Source organism: Cnephaeus nilssonii (assembly GCF_951640355.1).
Source record: "Cnephaeus nilssonii genome assembly, chromosome: 12".
Lineage (NCBI taxonomy): Eukaryota > Metazoa > Chordata > Mammalia > Chiroptera > Vespertilionidae > Cnephaeus > Cnephaeus nilssonii.
In genome coordinates, this window is record NC_137083.1 from 42,024,759 (window position 1) to 42,049,127 (window position 24,369).

Consider the following 24,369-nt stretch of genomic DNA (forward strand, 5'->3'; position numbering starts at 1 on the left):
CATGGTAAATAGCTGCAAAGAGAGCTGAGGTTATAGGGCAGGTAACCAACCCAAACTCTAATGAAAAATAGGTGCCTTAAGGGACAAATAGGACATGAGCACATGAGTACCTGGGAAGACAATAATGGATACCAGTAAGAATAATTCAGCTAAAACCATTCATGATTTGCTGAAGACTGAACGTGTACTAGGGAGAAAATATAGAACTCATGGAGGCCACAAACACAAAGGGAAGGCGTGCCCATTCACAGGTTCTTCACAGACCCACCAGATAAGCACAAAAAAGACTATGAGCAGAGTGAGAGGCCTGAGAAAGCATCCCTCATCATGCGGGCTTGGGGAGGAGAAAACAGCCACTGAGAAAAAGGCATGAAGTCCAGCCTGGATCCTTTCTACTATCTCTAATACAAGGGGGGAGGGGATAAAACCACTGAGGGAAATGCACACTCTATCACTCTAGACATGTTGAAAATAAACCCATTTAGAGCAAGGAGAGAGAGAGAGAGAGGAAAACAAAAAAAAACAAGCAAAAAAAACCTAGATGTCTCGGGGCGGAAAAGGGATTTGTCCAACAAATGGAAGTGGGGGAGGGGCATTGAGAAGTCCCCTTTCCCAAAACCCAGGCTACAATGGCTGCCCAGTATATTAAGTGGACATGTTGCTATATACCTTACAATAATGAATCCAGGTAGAAATCGCAGCAATCTGAGTACAGGTTCAAGTGACCAAACTGTCTAACAGCTGCAATTTGTTTCCATGGTTTGCAGCCCCAAAGAGAGATGTTTTTAATCTGAGGATCTTCCAAGTGGCACACTCAAAGGCTAGGCTACTCGCAACAGCCCAAACGTCAGTAAAATGCACCAACCTTAATGAACGGGAGCATTGGTCAGAGCTATGAGAATGGAGTAGAGTGGTCACTTCCACTCTTAGTTTTCTGCAGCTGGCCCTGAGGTCTAAAGGTAGCCACACAATGGATATAGTCAGTCTTTACCTTGGCTGAACCATCAAGTATTTACAGGAACTTCTGTGAATCAAAGGCCCCATTAAGCCAGTGATTGCTTTGGGTGAAGAAGATAAGGCTTCCACCAAAAGGGCTCCTTTTCCACCCCTTCATTCAAAACCACAATGACATTAAGGCCAGGCAAGATGCCCCCTTGAATAAACCATTTTCTTTTGATCAATGAAGACTATTGGGCCATTTCCTTATTAGTAATCAAGTACAAGTTAACCTAGCCCAAAATGGTGACATCAGGTTTGAGAGTCACAAGGCATCTATGGATCAGGTGTTTCTGTGTGTTTCTCTGTGTGTTTCTGTGTGTGTGTGTGTGTGTGTGTGTGTGTGTGTGTGTGTGTTTAAGGTGTCTTGTTTTAACATGCTAGCAGTAGACTTTTAAGAGGTGCACTTGGAAGCTGGGTCAGGCAGGTGGCACTGCTGTACTAAGAAATAACCTAAGTGTTTTTGCAGCCACAGAACACAACTAAAACTGATTTTCTTTTCTTTCCTCCTGGGATGATACACTATGTGTGCTGGATGATGTGAAGAGAGGACAGGAAACAGCCTATGAATGGGAGACTCTCCTGCAAACTTATAAGCATTCACAGGACAAGTATGTTAAAAATGTCAACACCAAACATACACATTTGGCAGAGGAAGCCAGAACAATAGTACACTAAATAGGCTCCGGGAGACTCCACCCACACGTTAGCTTTTCTTGAATTTAAGTGTTTTTCCCTCTGCAGAAACACACATCCAAAAGGACTATAGCCATAGCTCCTAGGAGATGACATTATTTTCTGACTAGGAACATTGGGAGTGCAGGAGAGTGCAGGAAGAATGAGGAGGTAGGGGTCTTTTCTTCTAATAGGGCCTCACTGTGCCGCTTCCTCCTCCTTAGCTCTGAGCTCCTGCAAGCACCTAGGTCCAGGGGCCCTTAATATGCCCTTGTACAGGCTGCTACAGCTCCACCCTGCAGTCTGAGCTTGCCCCTTACTGTGTTTTCTCCCCACAGGACCTGGTAAGATGGTGCTTGGGCACCTCTATCCAACAGAGCTATAAAAGTTTGAATCCCTCTCCCCCCTGAGGCTCCCTACCCTACTTGGCTTTATTCCTAAGCAGCTGAGGTTAGAGTAGAGGGAGAGAAGAGTTAGAGTGCACAGAAGGAAAGAGGAGCTCTACACCAATAAGCCAGACTTCGCTTTGTATTTACTTTCAATTTCAAGTGGCTGCCTACTTGGATTCAATAAATGAACTTACAGTGTATTCAGTCTCACCAAACCTCCGTATATTCTCTTTGCTGACACCTTTTATTTGAGCTCTGGGGAGCCCTTGATTCAGGAGCCATAGCCATACTTACTGCTGTCTGCTTAGGACCCAGAGGCTTGCTGCCTCACTGACGGAATAGCATTCTTTCCTCCTCTAGCCTGGAGAGTGAGCAATGATCTAAAGCACCGTTCAACCAGCTTCATTTAATTTACCTCTCACTGCTTAACCTCTAAAAAGTCAGTATGGAATCTACTACCCACCACTTAAACAAGACCATTTGCTACTGAATCTCAAATTCCCTATACTGGCCCACAAGAACTCTTGTCTTTTCTCTTACAGAAAGCCATGTTTCTGTCAACATTACATCCTTGTTTCCAAAACTGTCAAAAATTGTGAAGGGTCTAGGAACTTACCCTACTTGCAAGCTACATTGCTATGATGTTTCTATCGTAGATGCTGACAAGGCATAAAATGCTTGGGTCAGAGGCAAAGAACTTTATTACCCATGACACAGCAAGCAGCAGAGGATCAGGTCAGTGACAGTTCACCTTCCCTCCAAGTCCCCTGGTAGAGGGGCCTAGGTGGATACTCTGTGTACAGTAGGTTTGCATCACAGCTGAACAATACTGAGCTTAGAACATTTACTATTTTTTATAATAAGCAGAAGCAAGTCTGCTCTTTGCCTGGGAAGGCAGTACTGCATCTCTCAAGGTTGCTAGCTTCAAACACAACCCTGAGAAATGGATCGGATAAAGAACAGAAGGTCTTTGCATTCTTAGCATACCCAACAATACCCAGCATGCCCTGAGACACTCAGGGATGCTCAGGGCCCATGGCAGTTTGCTTCTCCCCACTCACTCATATCAATTCTAATACCAAAGGTCTTAGCACAATAAGGCAAGTAAATAAAAGTCACAGATGGTTAAAGAAGTTAATGGTCTCTATTTGCAGATGGCATTATCTAGATAGAAAACACTATGAAATTCATTAAAAAAAAAAAGTCCCCAAGACTAATATATGAGTTTAGTAAAGTTGCAGGAGACTAGGTCAAAATATAAAAAGTAAAATTTGTATCTATCTCTATATGGTAAAAATAAGCAATTGGAATTTTGTTTTTTTTAAAAATAAGTGCTATTTCAAATAGCACTAAAGAATCTAGTGGATCTAAAAGCTAAATGCTATAAAATAAATTAAAAAAAGACCTAAAAATAATTGAGATATTGTATCTATAAATTGGAAGAATCAATACTGTTAAGATGTCACTTCTCAAATTGATCCATAAATCCTCTGCAATACTAATAAAAATCACAGTGCTTTTTTTTGGAAAGTATAAAATTAGTATTTATTGAATCTTCACTATGTGCTATTTTACAAATATGGTCATGATTCTTTTGAGATATTTCTTTTATTTCTTTTTATCAGGACACTGAGGCCCATGAAGTTAAAAATCATGCTCAGATTCCACAGAGAACAGAGTGGAGAACTCTACTCCACAGGCAATCCAGTACTTACTCCCAAGGGACTAGCTGAGGCTGGGTTTCTTTGTCACACAAAATCAGACAAAAATCACAGTACTTTTTCAAGATACTACAGCAAAACTTTTTGTAGATAGTATATCTCTAAATGGGGACTAGAAGGTAGCGGTAACTGAAGATATACTGCTGTATTTTGCTTGCAGAAAGCCACCAGTGAGCATAGCCTTTAACTATTATTAGTAAGTGCTTTACTATTATTAGTAAATTAGTAATATTATTAGTAAATTCATTTCCCAAATGAATGCCCCAAGTAGTACTGTGGAAATTACTAAATCTATAGCACTCTACCATTCTCTGGATCTACACATCAAGGATAGCAGCCTTTTTATAAAGGTATTATGTATCTAACTAATTTCAGTAACAGACCACTAGTTCATAGACAGCCATTCAGCTACATCTCCTACCAGAGCACAGAAGAAGGGATTTGACTTAGCTTTGTTAAATATATATTCTACTTCATCAACTGACTTGATTTCAGGACAAAGAAGTGAATTGAATTCTGTAAAATAACCTATAATAGAAGAATTATGCAAAGAAAATGAAACAACAGAAAACAAAGAGAAACCAATGTGAAAAAGAAGCACAAATATGACTATGTAATTCTTTGATGAAAATATAAGAGAAAAACATTAACAAAATCCATAATATTTAAGGATACAAAGAGGGATATTAAGCAGTCAAAATAGTAAGCCAGAAAATTGGGGGCAGAAGTGGTAATAATTTGGACAAGGAGTCAAAGATAACAGTAAGACAACAGACGGAGATTTGAAAATAATTAATAGCCCTGGCTCAGTTGGTCAGAGCATTGTCCCATACACCAAAAGATTGCAGGTTCATTTCCCAGTCAGGGCGCATACCTAGGTTATGGTTTTTGTATGAGAGGCAACTGACCAATGTTTCTCTCTCACACAGATATTTCTCTCTTTCTCTTCCAATCCCTGTCCTTCTCCCTCTTTGCCTTCCTCTCTTTCTAAAATCAATAAGCTTATCTCAGGTCGGAATAAAATAAATAGTAATAGACACAGAGTCCAAAATCTAGGTTGGATGAGAAAATGGAAAGAAATGCCATGTTTTATTTTTATAATGTATGTGATGCTAGCTAGCCAATTACTTACAAATACATAGTATAAAAAAATAAAAAATAAATAAAAATGCCATAAACTTAGGTGAGGTATGAAAGGATGGGGAAAAATGCTTTGTGTCAGCGGTTAAGGACAACAGGGGGGTGGGGGGATGAGGACAAATATGTGATACCTTAATCAATAAAGAAATTATTTTAAAAAAAAGAGCATAGAATCTGCCCAGCCAGCATGGCTCAGTGGTTGAGTGTCAACCTATGAACTAGGAGGTTATGGTTCCATTCCCAGTCAGGGCACATGTCCTGGTTGTGGGCTCAATCCCCAGTGTAAGGCATGCAGGAGGCAGCCAATTAATAATTCTCTTTTGTCATTGATATTTCTATCTCTCTCTCCCTCTCCATTCCTCTCTGAAATCAATAAAAATAAGTTTTTTAAAAAGAGTATAGAATTTTACCCAGAAAGGCCACAGGAATATTGAGAAAGAAGAACAAAGTTAGATGAATAACGCTACCTGATATCAAATTATACTACAAGGCCATAGTAATCAAAACAGCATGGTACAGGCATAAAAACAGACACATAGATCAATGGAACAGAAAAGAGAGCCCAGAAATAAACCCACATCTTTATAATAAATTATCATATGACAAAGCAGGCAAGAACATACAATGGAGTAAAGATAGTCTATTCGATAAATGGTGTGGAGAAAATTGGACAGATGCACACAAAAAATGAAACTAGACTATCTTCTTACACTGCACACAAGAATAAACTCAAAATGGATTAAAGACTTAAATGCTAGACTCAAAAGCCATAAAAATACTAAAAGAAAACATAGGCTTAGTAAAATCTCAGACATTTCTTGTAGCAATATTTTTGCCAATATATCTCCTTAGACAAGGAAAAGAAAACAAAAATAAATAAACAAACAAATGGGACTACATTAAACTAAAAAGTTTTTGCACAACCAAGGTAACTATCAACAAAATGAAAAGACAACCCACTGAATGGGAGAACATATTAGCCAATGATTCATCTGGTAAGGGGTTAATATCCAAGCTTCATAAAGAACTTATAAAACTCAACACCAAAGAAACAAATAATCAATTTTAAAAATGGGCAAAGGACCTGAACAGACACTTCTCCAAGAGGACATACAAATGGCCAACAGACATATGAAATGATGCTCAATGTCACTAATCATTACAGAGATGCAAATTAAAACTACAATGAGATATCATCTCACACCTGTCAGAATGACTTTCATCAATAAATCAACAAACAACAGTGTTGGTGAGGATGTGGACAAAAGGAACCCTTGTGCACTCTTGGTGAGAATGCAGTTTGGTGCAGCTGCTGTGGAAAGCAATATAGAGTTACCTCAAAAAATTAAAAATGAAGCTGCCTTATGACTCAGCAATTCCACTTCAGGAAATTTACCCGAAGAAGCCCAAAACACTAATTCAAAAGAACATATGTACACCTAAATACAATTTAAAAAGTGACTTTTCAGCAATTAGAAACAGCTTTTGCATATATACTTCATAAATAGTTTCAAAGTACTTTCAATTGTGGTTCATTCCAATATTTTGTAAAGTTTTTTTACATACAAACTCTGAATCATAAAAAAATGTAGCATCAGAACTACAGGGGTCTGATATAAACAGTGCAATGTAAGTGTAAACAATAAACTCTCATATCCCATTGTCCAAATTTAAGGGGGAAAATGTATAAAATTAAATTTTAAAGGCTCCCATAACAGGAAGCTTAAAAATTAAAATTCCTATGCAATCAAACTATAACTAAAAAGATAAACATAACTTGTGAAAAGGGACTTTGAGATATTTAGGATTAGATTCATATATGTTGTTCAGTTATCATTAGAAAAGTTAAACTGCTTTCCCAGGTTGTTAAAATAACTAATTAATAATCTACAGATATTTCATAACAAAATGTGGCTTTAAATCACCAATTGTAGCATTTTGCAAAATTAGTACCCTACATGAATAAAAAATATGTTAAATGTACAAGTATGAAAATTTGTTACTATGGAAATAAGAATGTTTATAAATTCTGATATATGTAATTTGATATTAATTTTTTCATGAAATAATACCATCTGACTTTCAATACAAAGGTATAGATATTTTCATCTTTGTTAAAGACAAAGGAAGCTAGGGTTATCCTGCTGAGAAATCAGAAAACTGTGTAATCACAAAACCAATTTGTGGTGTTTAAAAGAAAACCATACTAAACATTGTACATAATAAAAAAAATTGTTGTTTGTAATATATTGTGTATCTTTAACAACAAATCACTTGCACATGGGATAGAGCAATTTTCAGATTTGAGCTTTTACGCTGCCATTATTTTTTTATATATATTTTTATTGATTTCAGAGAGGGAGAGGGAGAGAGAGATAGAAACATCAATGATGAAAGAGAATCATTGATCGGCTGCCTCCTGCACGCCCCATACTGGGGATCGAGCCCGCATCCCAGTATGTGCCCTTAACTGGAATTGAACCTGGGACCCTTCAGTCTGCAGGCCAACGCTCTATCCACTGAGCCAAACCAGCTAGGGATCTGCTGCCATTGTTTTTTTACAGAGATCCCATAATTTGTTTTTTCAAAATAGTCTCAATTTAACTTGGAAATACTGCCTCACAGAGTTAAAGCACAGAAATATATTCAACAAAAAAAATCAAAGTTATATTGTGGCCCAGAAAATGTTTGACTAGCCAAAAATCATGTAGCTAACTAATAAAAATTAAAATTCCTATGCAATCAAACATTTAAAATAAGTAGTGTGTAAACCCAGATCACCCAAAACTAAGTCCCAAGTACCTTCAGAATTTTCTAAAGAGAGAAGACCAACTATAGGTAGAGGGGAGTTTGCTGAGTTCTAACACTAGTTCTGCTACTTTCAAGTCATTAAACTTCTCTGTGTCTTCGTTTCCCCAATTTCATAGGATTATTTTAATGAAATATACAGGCAAATACTTGAACTCTGACATACTAATAATTTCTCATCCCCACCACAAGTGTCAACTGATGCTAATACCTTTTCTCTGGTTTTAGTTTTATCAGGTGTACCGGTTAATAATTCAGATTTCTTTTTTAATAGATGGAGTTACACATATGTTGATATATATGCAATTTGATATGATGCTATTTTGTTGTATTGACAGCAAGCTTCAAAACTTCATATGTCAAATTTGCTGAAGATGTTAACATCATAGATATTTTTACGCTTAAAAATGTGGAATTTCATGCCAAAAAAAAGAACATTTGCGGGAAGTTTTAATTCATTATTTTAAAATGCTGACAGTTATCATATACTTTGGGAAGCTTATGGTGAACATGCTCCATCTCAAGATACTTGTGAACACTGGTTTAAACACTTTAAAAGTGATGATTTCGATGTGAAAGACAAAGAACTTCCAGGTCACCTGAAAAAGTTTGAAGACCAACAATTACAAGCATTATTGGATGAAGATGCGTGTCAAACTCAAAAACAACTTGCAGAAAGATTAAACGTTGCTCAGCAAACAATTTCCAATCATTTATAAGCAATGGGAAAGATTTTAAAGAAAGGAAAATGGGTGCCACATCAACTGAATGAAAGACAAATGGAAAACCAAAAAGTCATCAGTGAAATGTTGCTTCAACGGCTTTTTTGCATCAAATTGTAACTGGCGATGAAAAGTGGATTTATTTTGAGAATCCCAAATGCACAAAATCATGGGTTGATCCAGGTCAACCATCAACATCAACTGCAAGGCCAAATCGCTTCGGAAAGAAGACAATGCTCTGTGTTTGGTAGGATCAGGAAGGTGTGGTGTATTATGAGCTTCTAAAACCAGGTGAAACCATTAATACTGATCACTACCAATAACAAATAACCAATTTGAACCACGCTTTGATCGTGAAACAACCAGAATGTGCCAGAAGACACAGCAGAGTAATTTTGCTTCATGATAACGCACCATCACACACTTCAAAACCAGTTAAAGACACATTAAAAGATCTTGCCTGGGCAGTATTTACCCACCCGCCGTATTCACCAGACCTTGCTCCTTCAGATTACCACTTTCTGAGCAGCACTTCAAAATGTACAAAGAAGTGGAAAATTGGGTCTCTGAATGGTTTGCCTCAAAACAAGAAAAGTTCTATTGGGATAGTATCCACAAATTACCTGAAAGATGGGGGAAATGAGTAGCTAGCAATGTACATTACTTTGAATAAAGCACTTCTGATGTTTCTCTTGAAATTATTGTGTTTTCTTTGATTACAAAATCTGCATTATTAATCGGTACATCTGTTAAGCTTCAAATAATGAGTCTGTGCACATGCACACACTATCTTTCAACATGGATAACATCTTAACAAGATCTTTTGCTCTAACTTTCAAAATGCATGAAAAGTGGCACAACATTTAAATTTTTTAGCATTACCAAAGCCTTGCCACAGAAGGCTATGCAAAAAGTTTTAGAAATTCACAAAAAATTTTTCCACTACATTACTCTCAACTTCTACTGAAATGCAATTCAAAACTCACATACTACTCAGCCAGCCCCCTGTATAGCTTTAATTCTACCAACAAATTATAAAAATGTACACTGCTTTTCAAAATCATAAAGTAACAATTCTAATTACATATTTAAAATTTAGTATACACTTTAATAAATGATCTCTAATATTCCTAAAATAATGGAAATAGATGATATCAATATCCTAATAATCCAATCAATTTGCATTATGTCTTCTATTTTGTCAACAGATAGAAGACAGCGATTATATATACTCAAGTCTAAAAAAATACTCCTCAATGTTGAGAATAGAAAATTATTTATAGGTGAACAAAGTTAATAGAAATCTGACTTCAAAGTAATATTTTATATTAATTACATATTATACCATTTGTTCTTTTGATAGCATATCTATCTCAAAATAATTTAGCTTTATAATTTATGAAGACTTGTAACTAACTCCCTTTTTCCCTTACCAAAATATTCACCCAATAACATTAGCATATAGCTATATATAATAGTTAAGACATTGCTATACACTAAAATAGAAGTAGCCAATTGAAATAAAATATTATGGTGAATGATCAGTATAACGCTACTAATTAAAGGTTTAGTAAAGGTGAAGACTGAATAGTAATCTCAAAAGTAATGCACATGATTAAATCTTTATACACAGAATATACTAATAGAAATGGATCTTTTTAAAAAGCATTTAGCAACTTGAGATGTTCTCAATTTGGAATACACAGAGAAGATGACTTGAATACAAACAAACTAGTTGAAATTCAATGTGGTTCACAGTAAAGATGCAATGGCTTTCTATTTGTACAACAAAGAATCTCAACCAAAAACATATATGACTAAAATATTCTCAAGTGCAATTTTCTGGGCTTTTAAAAGAATATATACTCTTACAAAGTGAATTCTTTTGTGACCCCTCCCCCCCCGCCTCCCTGCATTTTAATGTTTGGCATAAATAAACAACAAACCAGAATGTATATTTTTAAAGGACTAATTTACTCATGTTCTATTTAAGAGCAACATACAACCACTTATAAATATAGCCTTTTAAAAAAGCATCCTTATATAAAAACAGTGTGTGTGTTGTGGGGGGAGCCCTGCTATACATATGAACACAGTTCAAGCCCAATACAACTGACCAATCAAAATTAGTGAATGCACTGCATCTCTCTGCAGTGGAGAGCAGCGACAAGGTAGGCTGTCATTCTGCAAAAGCTGCCCAGAACAGGCTTTCCTCTGAAAAGCAGTGCCGTTCCTTTTTAGAATATGTTGTCTCTGGAGACAAGAAGACTTCAGCATGTTAAATTACTTTCATTATGTATTTTCAGACGCTTATTGATTCCACAGGAGGAAGAGTGAGAGACTGCAGCAGCCTCTAAGCAGCACTACATGTTCCATACATTAGCAGTACTGCTGAAACAATGGCACAGTACAGACACATATTTTCATTAAGGTCTTTTCGAAGAGATGTTTATGACTCTCTTCCCAAGTCCTCTCCTAGCAAGTGAACAAAATGAATCAATCAAAACTGGAAACGCTTCAACTACATCAGGAATTTATCAAATCTTTAGCGGAGGTAAGATTCCTTATTATAGTATGCAGCTGCTTTTGAACTGGCATTGAGGGGTAAAATTACTTTGAAAAATAGCCTGAATTTTAAGAGTTTATTTGCTTAATATTACTTATTGTTAAACATGTATCTTTTAGATTTATTTATTTTAAGACATGAAATATTTTATATGTAATTTTAAGATGCTATGTTAAATACAAAAATATTCTTTGTTAATTCACTACGAAGACATCAGCTTTTAAGTCACTCAAATATACTAAATAATCTTAGAGTCATCAACACAGTTTTTCTTAAGAAATGCTTATTTTTCTTAAAAGAACCAGGTTTACTATTTAGCTATTATTTATTACTCAATTTTTGGTTCAGTTTATCATTGGGCATGGTCATTGAAAATTATTTAATTTGCAGTTACATTTTGCAGTTTACCTTTTATATTTCAATTACATAAATAATTCTTCAATGGAAATTTATAACTTACCATAAAATCTGTTTTAATCAATTAAATTCAAACCATGTGCTATAATGTAGCAAGTTACAATATTTTACAGCAGGAAATATTGTTCAATTTATTATAAAGACATGAGGGAATGACAGTATTTTTAATATAAGCTAATTGCTCATAATCTTTGAAAATACAGTTAGCTTAAAAAGTGAGAGCAGAAATCAGTTAGCTTTAAAAAACTACAGCTTTTCTTTCATGGTTATATTTGTGATGTTAATTCTGTTATTAAATAATTTACAATCCTTGTTAGGGAAAGAGAATATTGTAATTAAAGAAACCATTAAATTTGTGTATAAGCTGTGGCTATAAAAATACAGTTTTGCTTACTGTGATAACAAATGCTATATGTAGTGTTAAAATAAACAAAACTAAAGTAACTTTCAATTAATCTGAAATTATTAGGAAGCCCTATTTCTTAACCTTTTTTTTTTTCTTTTGCACAAGGGCCCACAGCAGCTAATTCAGTACTTACAACTGAAAATATGAAGAATGCATCCGACAGAGCATCTATCTACCTAGCTGTCTGAACTATAAACTGCAGGATATTCTTGTAACATATTATTTTAAGTTACTAAGGAGTTAAAACCAGAGAGTATAGGTCTACATTACTGCTGGGATGTAACATATCAACAGTAATCATCGACAGAAGATGCTATATAAAATAACCACAAAAAGAAAAACAATATAATTGTAAAATCCTGAAGACAAAATGGTGAGCACTTTAAAGAGGGTGTTTATACTTTAATATACCAGAATTGTGGAGCTACTGATTCTTAAAGAAACAATGAAACATGGATTACCAAAATAAGAATGCCAAATATTACCAGCAAGCTAAATGAAGCTTTAGCAAGTATTTTCTGCACTAAATATTCAGATATTTGTATTAATTGATATTACTAAAGGATTTTTCCATTGGAGTTTTATGACCAATTATATATCCTCTTTTAATGAAAACAAACCAGATTAAATAGCAGATGGTTTTTATCAAAAGAACATGGACTGGATTTATAATATAAAACAAGTTATGTGATCTAGAAATCATTTCAAAATAATCAAGACTGCTATAGAAACAGTGTGTAACAAAAGGATGTCTAAATACATTTTAGGAGCTAGAAACCTTTTTTGTTTTCACATGTTCTGGAAAATAAAAAGACTCTATCATATATTTCTATAAAGGGAATCATAATTCCTATCATTTGAAGAAGTTTTGCTTGGTCGTGACTTTTTAAGACAAAACAAACAAAAATATTGTTTACTGGTCTTTAGAAATCCATCAGCCAATTAAATCTCACAATTCATGCATTTGAAGTATTGGAGAGAAAATGAAAGAATGCCTACAAGACATGAAATAAAACACAGCTACTTCACTGCTGTCAGGTAAAAATTCATGTTAAAATTTGTCAATGACATCATGCATCAATTTGTGAAAAACTGCTATAGTGAGCCAAAAGGCCTATAAGGCAACAGCAAACAGGTAGGTCAGAAGATGCATGCTCCCCATCACATGGTTTAACATTTACAAAAGAAAAGAATCTTGCTCTAGAGGAGATGCATTTTTCTTCATTATCACCTAACTTGACATTTCTGCTTTATTTACTTATAAATCTAACTGATGTGACATGATGTTTAATCTGTCAGTTCAGAAAATTTGAAAACTTGACACACTTAAAATTTTCCATTTTTATAGGATTTCAAAGTTAGCTAAGACCTTCACTAACTTGAATATGTGCCTCTGGTAATATTTTATACCAAGTTCAAAAGATATATTGCTATCATTTATTTGTGCTTCTGAAATATTACTCTGAAAATAATATGCATAGATAAAATTGTATTCTAGAACTTATAAAAGGTTACATCAAGAGGTTAACCTAAGTTCTTAAAATTACTAGCCTTTTAATTTATGCTTATGATTTTGCAATCAAAATTCTGTACTCAAAATGTGAAATATAGTTGGTTGGATGATTTTATATTTTAACTGAATATACTACTGGTTACTGATAGTTTGCCCAGAAAATCAGACATTAGTTTTATGAATTACCCTAAATCTCTATATATTAAAATATAGATTTGCATGAATTAGCAAGAGGTTGGTTTTTTTTTAAAGTTTCCTCAAAATTATACACAGGGTGATTTATATAAAAGGTTCTAGAGAGATGTGTAACTTTAAAAGATTCCTCAGAAAATGGGCTTCGATTCTCCCTTTTCCCTAAAATTTCATTTTTTATTTACTTTAAAAATTCTGCTTATATAAAATCAACTGATATAGTATTTAAAACCACTTCAAAAATGGCTACTTCTTAATATGATATTAAATTTCAATTTTCTCCTTCCACAAGATACAAGAGGGTGTGGTCACAAAATAAATCATTCATAGGAGTGATTATTGTTCCAAGCTTTGTGACGTTTTACTTTAACATATGTCCTTTTCTTCCAATTTTTATAATATGTTTGCTCACTATAAAGTTCAGTGAGCATTTTCATGATTAAATGTGAAATATCTATCCTTTCTCTAATTCTATAGAGAAAAAACTCCAAATATCCCTAAATCACACTGTTGACTTGTGAATATGAATTACAATCAAGAACATGAACAAAATAATTTAAAGCAAACTGGTACTCTATACCATTTACTTTCTAAATGAACACTTGTCTTAGTCATTTGAAATCTCAGGGGAATAATTATACCTACACTAATTATACTGGAACAAATTAAAACAATGTTTATTTCCCACCTACTCACAACACTTTAAAATGAAATCTTAAAACATTGGACTAAAAGCAGTTTTGCATAATGGGTAGTTTTATTATACAAAAAATATACTATGTCTCAAATAATAAGCTTGAAAAACCCACATGAGTAGAATGTTTTCAGTGTATGCAATAATTTTGAACTCTATAAAAGTAAACCCCATATAGTTATTTCTTCAAAAGGAGAACCCAATTTCCTTTTACATCAAAATAATGCAACCTTGCTATTTCCTAATTCTGCTTTCCATTAATAGTTTACAAACTTAAAAATTAAACTAAGTACACAATAAAAAAGGTGTGTTTTTTTCCACAAAGAACATGTCATTTAAATTGCCAAATAATCAAATAGTTTTTCTATTTCACTTTCTAGGGAAAAAAATCAACTGCTCCAAAAGAATGTGTTTTTCTCCCATTCTGGAAATCAACATGCAGTCTGAATCTAACATTACAGTTCGAGATGACATTGATGACATCAATACCAAAATGTACCAACCACTATCATATCCATTAAGCTTTCAAGCGTCTCTCACCGGATTTCTCATGTTAGAAATTGTGTTGGGACTTGGCAGCAACCTCACCGTACTGGTACTTTACTGCATGAAATCCAACTTAATCAACTCTGTCAGTAACATTATTACAATGAATCTTCATGTACTTGATGTAATAATTTGTGTGGGATGTATTCCTCTAACTATAGTTATCCTTCTGCTTTCACTGGAAAGTAACACTGCTCTTATCTGCTGTTTCCATGAAGCCTGTGTATCTTTTGCAAGCGTCTCAACAGCGATCAACGTTTTTGCTATCACGCTGGACAGATATGACATCTCTGTAAAACCTGCAAACCGAATTCTGACAATGGGCAGAGCTATAATGTTAATGATATCCATTTGGATTTTTTCATTTTTCTCTTTCCTGATTCCCTTTATTGAGGTAAATTTTTTCAGTCTTCGAAGTGGAAATACATGGGAAAATAAGACACTTTTGTGTGTCAGTACAAATGAATACTACACTGAACTGGGGATGTATTACCACCTGCTTGTACAGATTCCAATATTCTTTTTCACTGTCATAGTAATGTTAATCACATACACCAAAATACTTCAGGCTCTTAATATTCGAATAGGTACCAGATTTTCAACAGGACAGAAGAAGAAAGCAAGAAAAAAAAAGACTATTTCTCTAACCACGCAACATGAGACTACAGACATGTCACAAAGCAGTGGTGGGAGAAATGTAGTCTTTGGTGTAAGAACTTCAGTCTCTGTAATAATTGCCCTCCGGCGAGCTGTGAAACGACACCGTGAACGAAGAGAAAGGCAAAAAAGAGTCTTCAAAATGTCTTTATTGATTATTTCTACATTTCTTCTCTGCTGGACACCAATTTCTGTTTTAAATACCACCATTTTATGTTTAGGCCCAAGTGACCTTTTAGTAAAATTAAGGCTGTGTTTTCTAGTCATGGCTTATGGAACAACTATATTTCACCCTCTATTATATGCATTCACAAGACAAAAATTTCAAAAGGTCTTGAAAAGTAAAATGAAAAAGCGAGTTGTTTCCATAGTAGAAGCTGATCCCATGCCTAATAATGCTGTAATTCACAACTCTTGGATAGACCCTAAAAGAAATAAAATTACCTTTGAAGACAGTGAAATAAGAGAAAAATGTTTAGTACCTCAGGTTGTCACCGACTAAGGAAAAGTCCAAGTTTTACCAAATCCACATTCAGAAGTTTTAAATTTAAATTGTAAAAAGTAAAATTACTGCCAAATATAAGAAAAAAACATTTTAAGTATTGGTTATGTTGTAAATTTTCAATGTAAATGTCAAGATTAGATTAGGTCATATATATTCAATTTCTTCATAACTTAATGTATTTGTTGCATGGCAGTTTGTTAAAGTAATATCATATGTATATTTTGTCAATATTATGTCCATCAGAAGATATTCATGTAAGTCATATTTTCTAAATAATAAATACATAGCCTTAAAATAGTCTATAACTTAAAAATATAACTGACACAGGTATCCTTGTTTTTTTCTTTTTATAAAGTATATTGTTTCTAAGCCACAAACTATAGATATATTTCTATGACAAATGGAATAGCATTTTAACATAAGAACCAAAATTACAGCTCCAAATAATCAAAACAATCCAGAATTTTCTGTACCACTATATTGTTTTCTGAAATAGTCAACTTGCTATAATATTTGATGCACCAAAAATAATGAACCATGTATAAAACTTTATCCTTTTTTTAAATGTAGAAATTGTAGGGTTTATCAGGATTTTAATATTCAAGAACAAAAAACAAATAACCTATATTGCACACCAAGATAGGGAAACTTTTTAAAGTTTATTATGAAAAAGAGTTTGACATTCTAAAAACAAGGGCATTATGCCTATACTATACAAATGAACTGATAATAAAGAGAAGGAAGAAAACTAAAGCACCAGCCTCATTCTTCCTTTTCTCACTTTGCTTCAGTCTAAGCCAAATGCTTGGAATTAATACAGTCTGCTGGCAAAAACAGTGTAGTAAAATAACTTTATTCAAGTTGGTCTTTTTGTGTAATAGAAATTAACTAATAAAATCTGAACATCAGGGAGAAAGAAAGGACTATATTATTGTAGAAAAGCTTAACAAAGTCAACTATTTTTAATTTTAGATATATAGCAACTTTAGAGTAATACAATTTACACAATGTTACTACCCTACCTGTAACTCCCAAATGTTTCAAAATATAGTAGTTCTATTTCCACTCTGAAAATCATTAAAGTGGCAATAAACCTTGTCAATTTGTTTTACTCTACACCACTTAATTTAAGCATTTTTGTCTCCAATCCTCAACTCATGTTGGAAAATTATGAAATTACTAATCCTAACTATAGATATCAGGTTTGGGAATTCTTATCAAATATTTTTCAACTGTAATAATCTAATAATCTATTCATGAGTGCTAAGTATAACTGTATCAGAAAAACAGCAATAAATTACTTAAAGTGGGCAAATACTTGCTACCTTATCATTTGATTAACTAGATAATTTTATTCTATTTTTAACACTATATTCACTAAATAAAGTAGCAACTCATTTTTAATTAAATTTTTTATTGAACAACTGAATAATATATTACTTTTATGTAAATAAATGAAATTCATTCAGTCAAGTTTACTGAATACCCTAATCCTTTGGAAAATGAGCATCATGCAATAACTTGAATTCCCTGAGGTTACACAACAAATTTATTTACTTCCGATAATAATGATAACAATGTCAAACCTTGGCAAAGATGAAATTAATTTCTTCCTACTAATTTTCTACTCTTTTATAAAATTAAAGAAATGCTGCTATTTGACAAAATATACCATAGGTCTTATTTTTTGAAACCTGGAAGACAAATTAAGAATTCATAAACAAAGATATTAAGAAAATTTTCATTTGATAAATATATTTGGCATAAAATATCTGCTAATATATTAATTTAAAAATTTAAACTTATTGTATAGTTGAACTTCCAAGCGTAAAGTAAAATTTTAATATTTAGTTTTATAATCTTAATAAAAATTCAACTATTTTTAGAGTTTTCATATTAAGAGAAAACCCTTTGTGTTTTAAGTATTTTTAACCCTCAAGTCTATATACATGCCAAAGGACTCAGTTAAAAAACACTTTTCTAATATATTTGCCTAAAATGCTTTCAAGCCCTCTTGTTCTCTGTAATAAGTAATCTATCAAAATAATAAATAAATGGCAAATATTATAATGTTGCCCTCTAACTGTTATTATTTCTACACTTAACATTGAAACAGACAATTAACAAGCATCTTTGCCCACCTGTAATGATCTTTCAGGTAAACAAAAGCATACCCACTGACTTACAATAAAGAAAAAGCATACATACCAGACAATTTCTCATAGCTTTTTAATGTTAAATAATATATCAATCAAAATTATATTTATAAGTTTAGCTTTTAAAAAAAGACACACATGTCTGCAATTACCTCAGCTTAAATGAGAGGAGAGATAGAACAATGTTTTTGTTAAAGGTGAAATTTTTTTTACCTATGACAACTTTCACCACCATGTATAAATTTTTCAATTTCAAATAACTTTAACCAAAAAAGCATTAATGGTCATTTTTCATGTTAGAATGAATTTTTTTAATGCAAAGGAAACAGAAGTAAAAGTAAATTCAATGTGTGAATCCTTCTTAAAATTATGTTTTTCTACCCATATGTCACAAACTACAAGCAAAGTTATCAATTTCAATTAGTTAACTGGGTTAGTTCTTTAAATCTATAAAAATAAGAAGTATTATTGTAAAAACTAACTGAAGATGAGCTTAACAAAATATGAAACTGTCATTTTCTCTTTTGTTTGATTTGTTACTTTAAGGAGGTTATTATTCTACCAACTAGCCCCAACAGATGGTCAACCTATTATGAAAATTGAATTATTTATAATTACGCTTTTTTTAAAATGGCATTCATAATAGTTCTGTACTTCTCACTCATCATAAGTCAATTTTTAGGTAGGTGATCTATTTTTTAATACTCCAAATAAAATTATAGCAAAATCTCAGTTCTTTGGACATTAAAAATCAAAATCCTCATTTAACTGAGATTAGACTTAAAAGTGAAAACCTAAAAAGTGAAAGAAAATAGGTCCTTATTAGCTCTTTAGTCAGCATTGTAATTTCAAGACTACTTTCTAAAGTCAATAAAACTTTTGGTTTTCTTACATTTTATGACTGCACATTTAAATAACTTTGTAATGCAATTAACACTTTAATTCTTACAACGTAGAAGGCATTACAGCAAATACTCATATTCATATGCAATTGAGTCATTACCCTCAGAGCTTAAAATCTAGAATCAAGGTAATAAAAAGTATAGCAGTATCTATTAAAAAGGTAGAATGTGATAAATGCTACGAAAAGAATAAAGTTAATAGACTTAAGAAAAAGAAATTATGTTGGATTTAAAAATAATATATAAACAATCCTGGCTGTTGTGGCTCAGTTTGTTGGGCATCATCCTGTGTACTGAAAAGTTGCTGGTTCTATTCCCAGTCAGGGCACATGCCTAGTTTCGGGCTCAACCCCTAGTGGGGAATGTGCAGTAGGCAGCCAATTGATGTCACACCTATATTGATATTTTTCTCTCTCTCCCTTCATCTCTCTTTAAAAATCAATAAGCTATTCTTTTTTGTTAAATATATTTTTTATTGATTTTTTTGGGGGGGAGAAAGAAGGGAGAGGGAGAGACAGAAACATCAATAGTGAGAGAGAATCATTGACTGGCTGCCTCCTGCACGCCCCCTACTGGAGATCAAGCCCACAACCTGGGCATGTGCCCTTGACTGGTATCGAACCTTGGGACCCTTCAGTCCACAGGCCGACGCTCTGTCCACTGAGCCAAGCCAGCTAGGGCAGTGGTCGGCAAACTCATTAGTCAACAGAGCCAAATATCAACAGTACAACGATTAAAATTTCTTTTGAGAGCCAAAAACCGACTTCTGCGCATGGGCCACGAAGTTTCAATCGCACTGTACGTGCATGCCCGCATGTGGTATTTTGTGGAAGAGCCACACTCAAGGGCCAAAGAGCCGCATGTGGCTCGCGAGCCGCAATTTGCCGACCACTGAGGTAGGGCAATAAGCTATTCTCTTATTAAAAACACACAGACACACAGACACAGACACACAGACACACAGACACACACACACAATATAAATAAAAGCATTGCTGAGGGAAGCTACTGAAACATATTCTGGAAATGGTCAATTGTTTTCTTTAGAAGTAATACAGTAGTGAGAAGTTCAGCTGGTAAGTTAAATTGGGGCAAAAGGCAGAAGGCCTTTAATGCCAGCAGAGAAATTGGAGGAGGGGAATAAAACAATTAGAAATGAGCTACATAAATAATAATAATAAACAGCAATATGTAGAAAAGTTGATTGGGTAAAACAGTAATGGGAAGTTGAGAAACAAAACTGTTGCTGGGTAAAACACAGAAGATGGGAAACTGTTGCCATCACCTGGATACGTAATGAAGGTCTGGTAGTAGCTCTGCAAAGGAGCACCTACATGTGACAGGCAATGTGAAGGCAGAATCAATAGGGAATGCCAACTGACTAGAAAGACGACTGGGATAAGAGAGTGAAGAATTTTAGATGGCCATAAAAAGAACCATAAGAAACAAGATTAGCCTCAATGAACTAAGAAATTTTAAATTATATTTTGTATAAAGTACATAGATAAAAAGGGCAAAAACAAAAAAGCATTTCTGGCAAAGCAGCAAATTCAACTAAATAAAATCAATAATGTTATTCAAGAATGTTCTAGTTATTAGAAACTATTCAAAATAAAAATTTCAAATTGATGTTTTAAAGTACTATAATTTTACATATTAGTTTATTCAGTTTTTCCATTAAATATATTTTCTTCTTCAGTAATCTTTTAATTATAAAAATTATAAATATAATGAAAAAATGTCAAGGTATATAAAGTACAAAATGTAAATATCCTTTGCTTTTTAAAAATAATTATATTCATCTAACTCATTATACACATATGCCCTTCATTCCTTAATAGCTTTATAAAAATAATTTTAGAATATTAAAAAACATACAGCAATAGTTCTAAAAATTAATATTGATAAAATATCAAATACCTAAACCTTTTTCTGTTAAAATAAATAGCTTCAAGCTACAGTCCAGATCATCTTATTAAAGGTAAGAAAGGTGACCTGACAAACTGTGAAGCACATTACTTTTCTAAATGGTGGGAAGAAGCAAAGGGAAAAGTGTAAAATAAACTATTTCTTTTCTCCCTTTCCACTAAATAAAATGAAAAATATAAACTAAAGGAAATTTTTAGAGCCTATTTTCTTTACATCTCAGAGTTAGCCACTTATATGCACTCCTTCTAAATCTAAGCCCCTTATGGAACTGCAGTAAACTCAAAGAAAGCTAACCATGAGATAATAATAAATTACAATAAATGTTAGGGGGAAAGGAGCTCAGATACCATTATAAAAGAGAAAATTAAACCTAGATAAGGCAGGAAAAAATATCTAAAATACTTAGGGCCCTAACCGGTTTGGCTCAGTGGATAGAGCGCCGGCCTGTGGACTGAAAGGTCCCAGGTTCGATTCCGGTCAAGGGCATGTACCTTGGTTGCGGGCACATCCCCAGTGGGAGGTGTGCAGGAGGCAGCTGATTGATGTTTCTCTCTCATTGATGTTTCTAACTTTCTATCCCTCTCCCTTCCTCTCTGTAAAAAATCAATAAAGTATATATATTTTTTTAAATAAAATAAAATACTCAGAGATGATCAGCTCTTAGAGAAATGCAAAGAGAACACAGAATTGTAGGTTAGAGTTTACAGAAGAAAACTAATTTGAAGACTGACTTTTTATGAAAAGACTAGAGGCCCGATGCACGAAGATTCGTGCAAGGATGGGCCTTCCTTCCCCTGGCTGCCTGCACCGCCTTCAGTCCAGCGGGAGTCGCCTTTTCGCTACGGCCCGGAGCCGCCTTTCTGCCTTCCCCACGCTGCCCAGAGGCCTGGAGCAGCTGGGGCGGTGTGGAACGCCTGTGTCGTCGCCATGGCAACGACACAAGCGTCCAGCCCCAGCCACTTGGCGCCTACGTATGTAAATTAACCTGCCATCTTTGTTGGGTTAATTTGCATACTGACTCCTGATTGTCTGGTGGGCATCGCGAAGGTACGGTCAATTTGCATCTTACTCTTTTATTAGTGTAGATGCTCAACGTCACTAATCATCAAAGAAATGCAAATTCAAACCACAATGAGATATCCCCTCACACCTGTCTGTGGCGAGCCAGCACAGCCATGGCATACTCAGCCCCAGGGCACCTTATGTGCCACAACAGCTCAGCCAGGTTCAGTGACCCTGAGAGGGGGCGGTGAAGGATTGAGAAAAGATAGACAAGAGAATAAAAGCTAGGTCTGGCTGGGACGCTGCACCCAGATGGAGAGACAGTGCCACGGACTACAAGCCGTGTCTTTATTTTATAGCCAGATGCCACGAGGCAAGGTAAGGGCATGGTCAAGATGTTTACAACATTCTCATGGGTTTCGATCCTACTCAATTACATGCACTTGAACTCTATCAAGCCCACATCACTCAGGCACGTGGGGCCACATGTTCAGACCACAAGCTTATAACTATAGCTGTTGGCTATAATTGTGCTGGGAGGGCTCTGCCCTCCAAGCTGGGACTTGCACGTGGCCATGAGAGGACTGTGCCCTCTCATTAGTCTGAGGCTTGAACCTGTCCAAACCCTGTGGTCGCTCTCCACACCTGTCAGAGTGGCTATCATCAATAAATCAACAACAACAAAGTGTTGGCAAAGATATAGAGAAAAGGAAACCTGTTGGTGGGAATGCAGATTGGTACAACCAATATACAAAACAGTATGGAGTTTCCTAAAAAAATTAAAAATGGAACTGCCTATGACCCAGCAATTCCCATTCTGGGAATATATTCAAAGAAACACAAAACACTAATTTGAAAGAATACATACACCCCTATGTCCACAGCAATGTTATTTACAACTAGAGGTCCAGAGACAAATTCATGCATGGATAGGGTCCAGCAGGCCAGCCCCGATCAGGGCCAATGGGGGTCGGCTGGGGGGAGGGGGACACAGGAGGTTGACAGCCCCACCCTCAAATGGGCCTGATTGAGGCCAGGCCGGCGGCGGGGAGGGAAGGGCCGCAGGAGGTTGGCCGGTCACCGTTGCCCCCGATCAGGTTGGGGGGGGGGGCTGATCAGGGGCGGGGCAAGCCAGGGGAAGGGGCCGCAGGAGGTTGGCTGGCCGGCCCCCCATCACAATGCACGTCATAGCAACCGGTCATTCTGGTCACTTGGCTTTTATATATATAGATAGCCAAGACTTAGAATCAACCAATGTGACCATCAGCAGATGAGTGGATAAAAAAGCTATGGTACATTGACACAATGGAATACTACATGGTCATAAAAAGAAGAAGGAAATTTTACCTTTTGCAACAGCATAGAAAGACCTGAAGAATATTTTTCTAAGTGAAATAAGCCAGAGAAAGACAAATACCATATGATTTTCCTTGTATGTGGAATCTAACGAATAAACTAACAAACAAAATAAAAGCTGAATCATAAATACAAAGACCAGAGACTTGACTTTAGGTGATGAGCATATGATGCAGTAAATAGACGTGTTATAGAGCTGTACACTTGAAACCTGTATGATTTATTAACCAATGTCACCCCAATAAATTCAATTAAAAATAAATAAATATTTTTAATGGGGGGGAAAACATTCAAAACATGAAAAGAATTAAAAAAAAAAAAAAGAAATCACAATTGACAGACTGGAAAATTTAACAGCTGATAGCTTAATTTTGAAAATGAAATGTATTTTAATAAACACTGCCTTTATAATTATTCAAAGTGTATGTATACATTTTTGGGACACCCTACATATAAAACATCTATTGTACCATAAGAAGTAGACTATTAGAATATTACAACTCACAAACATTTGGAAGACAGTGGCACTGAGATATAAAAACAAATGGAAAACTAGGCTCATCACTAATACGAAAACTATCACCTTTGAAAGAATATCCATATTTGCGGGAGAAAAAGAGCTATGCAAACTAAGACAATATTTCTCCCCTTGATAATATTTCTCCTCATGATAAAATAAAATGTAAAATAATCCTATGTATTTACCCTTCTATTCACACAATTGTTTTTACAGACCTCTATAAGATGTATCCAACCATGACAGCTTTGTACTTCCATCAGCAAGTGGTAAAAAGTTCTGTCATTCCTGTCACTGCCACCTATATTAGCTGCATACCACTACCAAACCCTGAAGCATCAAGGAAGATAAAGGAAAAGAGCTTAGGCTGTCTGGCATTGAAGTAATTTTCCTCATCCTCATTCCATGAAAGAGACACACCATATATTTCTGAGAAGCATTAAGTAAGGCAGACTACCAAAGCACATCACCAATTTTTTAGATTGAAAACAAAAAGGAGCAAGAGAATATGGGTAACTGCTTTCTATTCATACAGTTATGGACATACAATACTATTAGTA

At 34.6% G+C, this 24,369-nt stretch overlaps 2 protein-coding genes across 2 annotated transcripts in view; one reads left to right on the plus strand and one right to left on the minus strand.

The window, feature by feature from the left end:
- Window positions 1-24,369, minus strand: part of COG5 (component of oligomeric golgi complex 5) — a 200,221-nt gene that overhangs the window by 134,443 nt on the left and 41,409 nt on the right. The gene's annotated exons all lie outside the window — the stretch shown is intronic.
- GPR22 (G protein-coupled receptor 22) lies at window positions 14,631-16,096 on the plus strand. Its single transcript, XM_079786061.1, has one exon. The coding sequence runs from the start codon at window positions 14,646-14,648 to the stop codon at window positions 15,942-15,944; it is 1,299 nt and encodes a 432-aa protein (XP_079642187.1). The 5' UTR covers window positions 14,631-14,645; the 3' UTR covers window positions 15,945-16,096.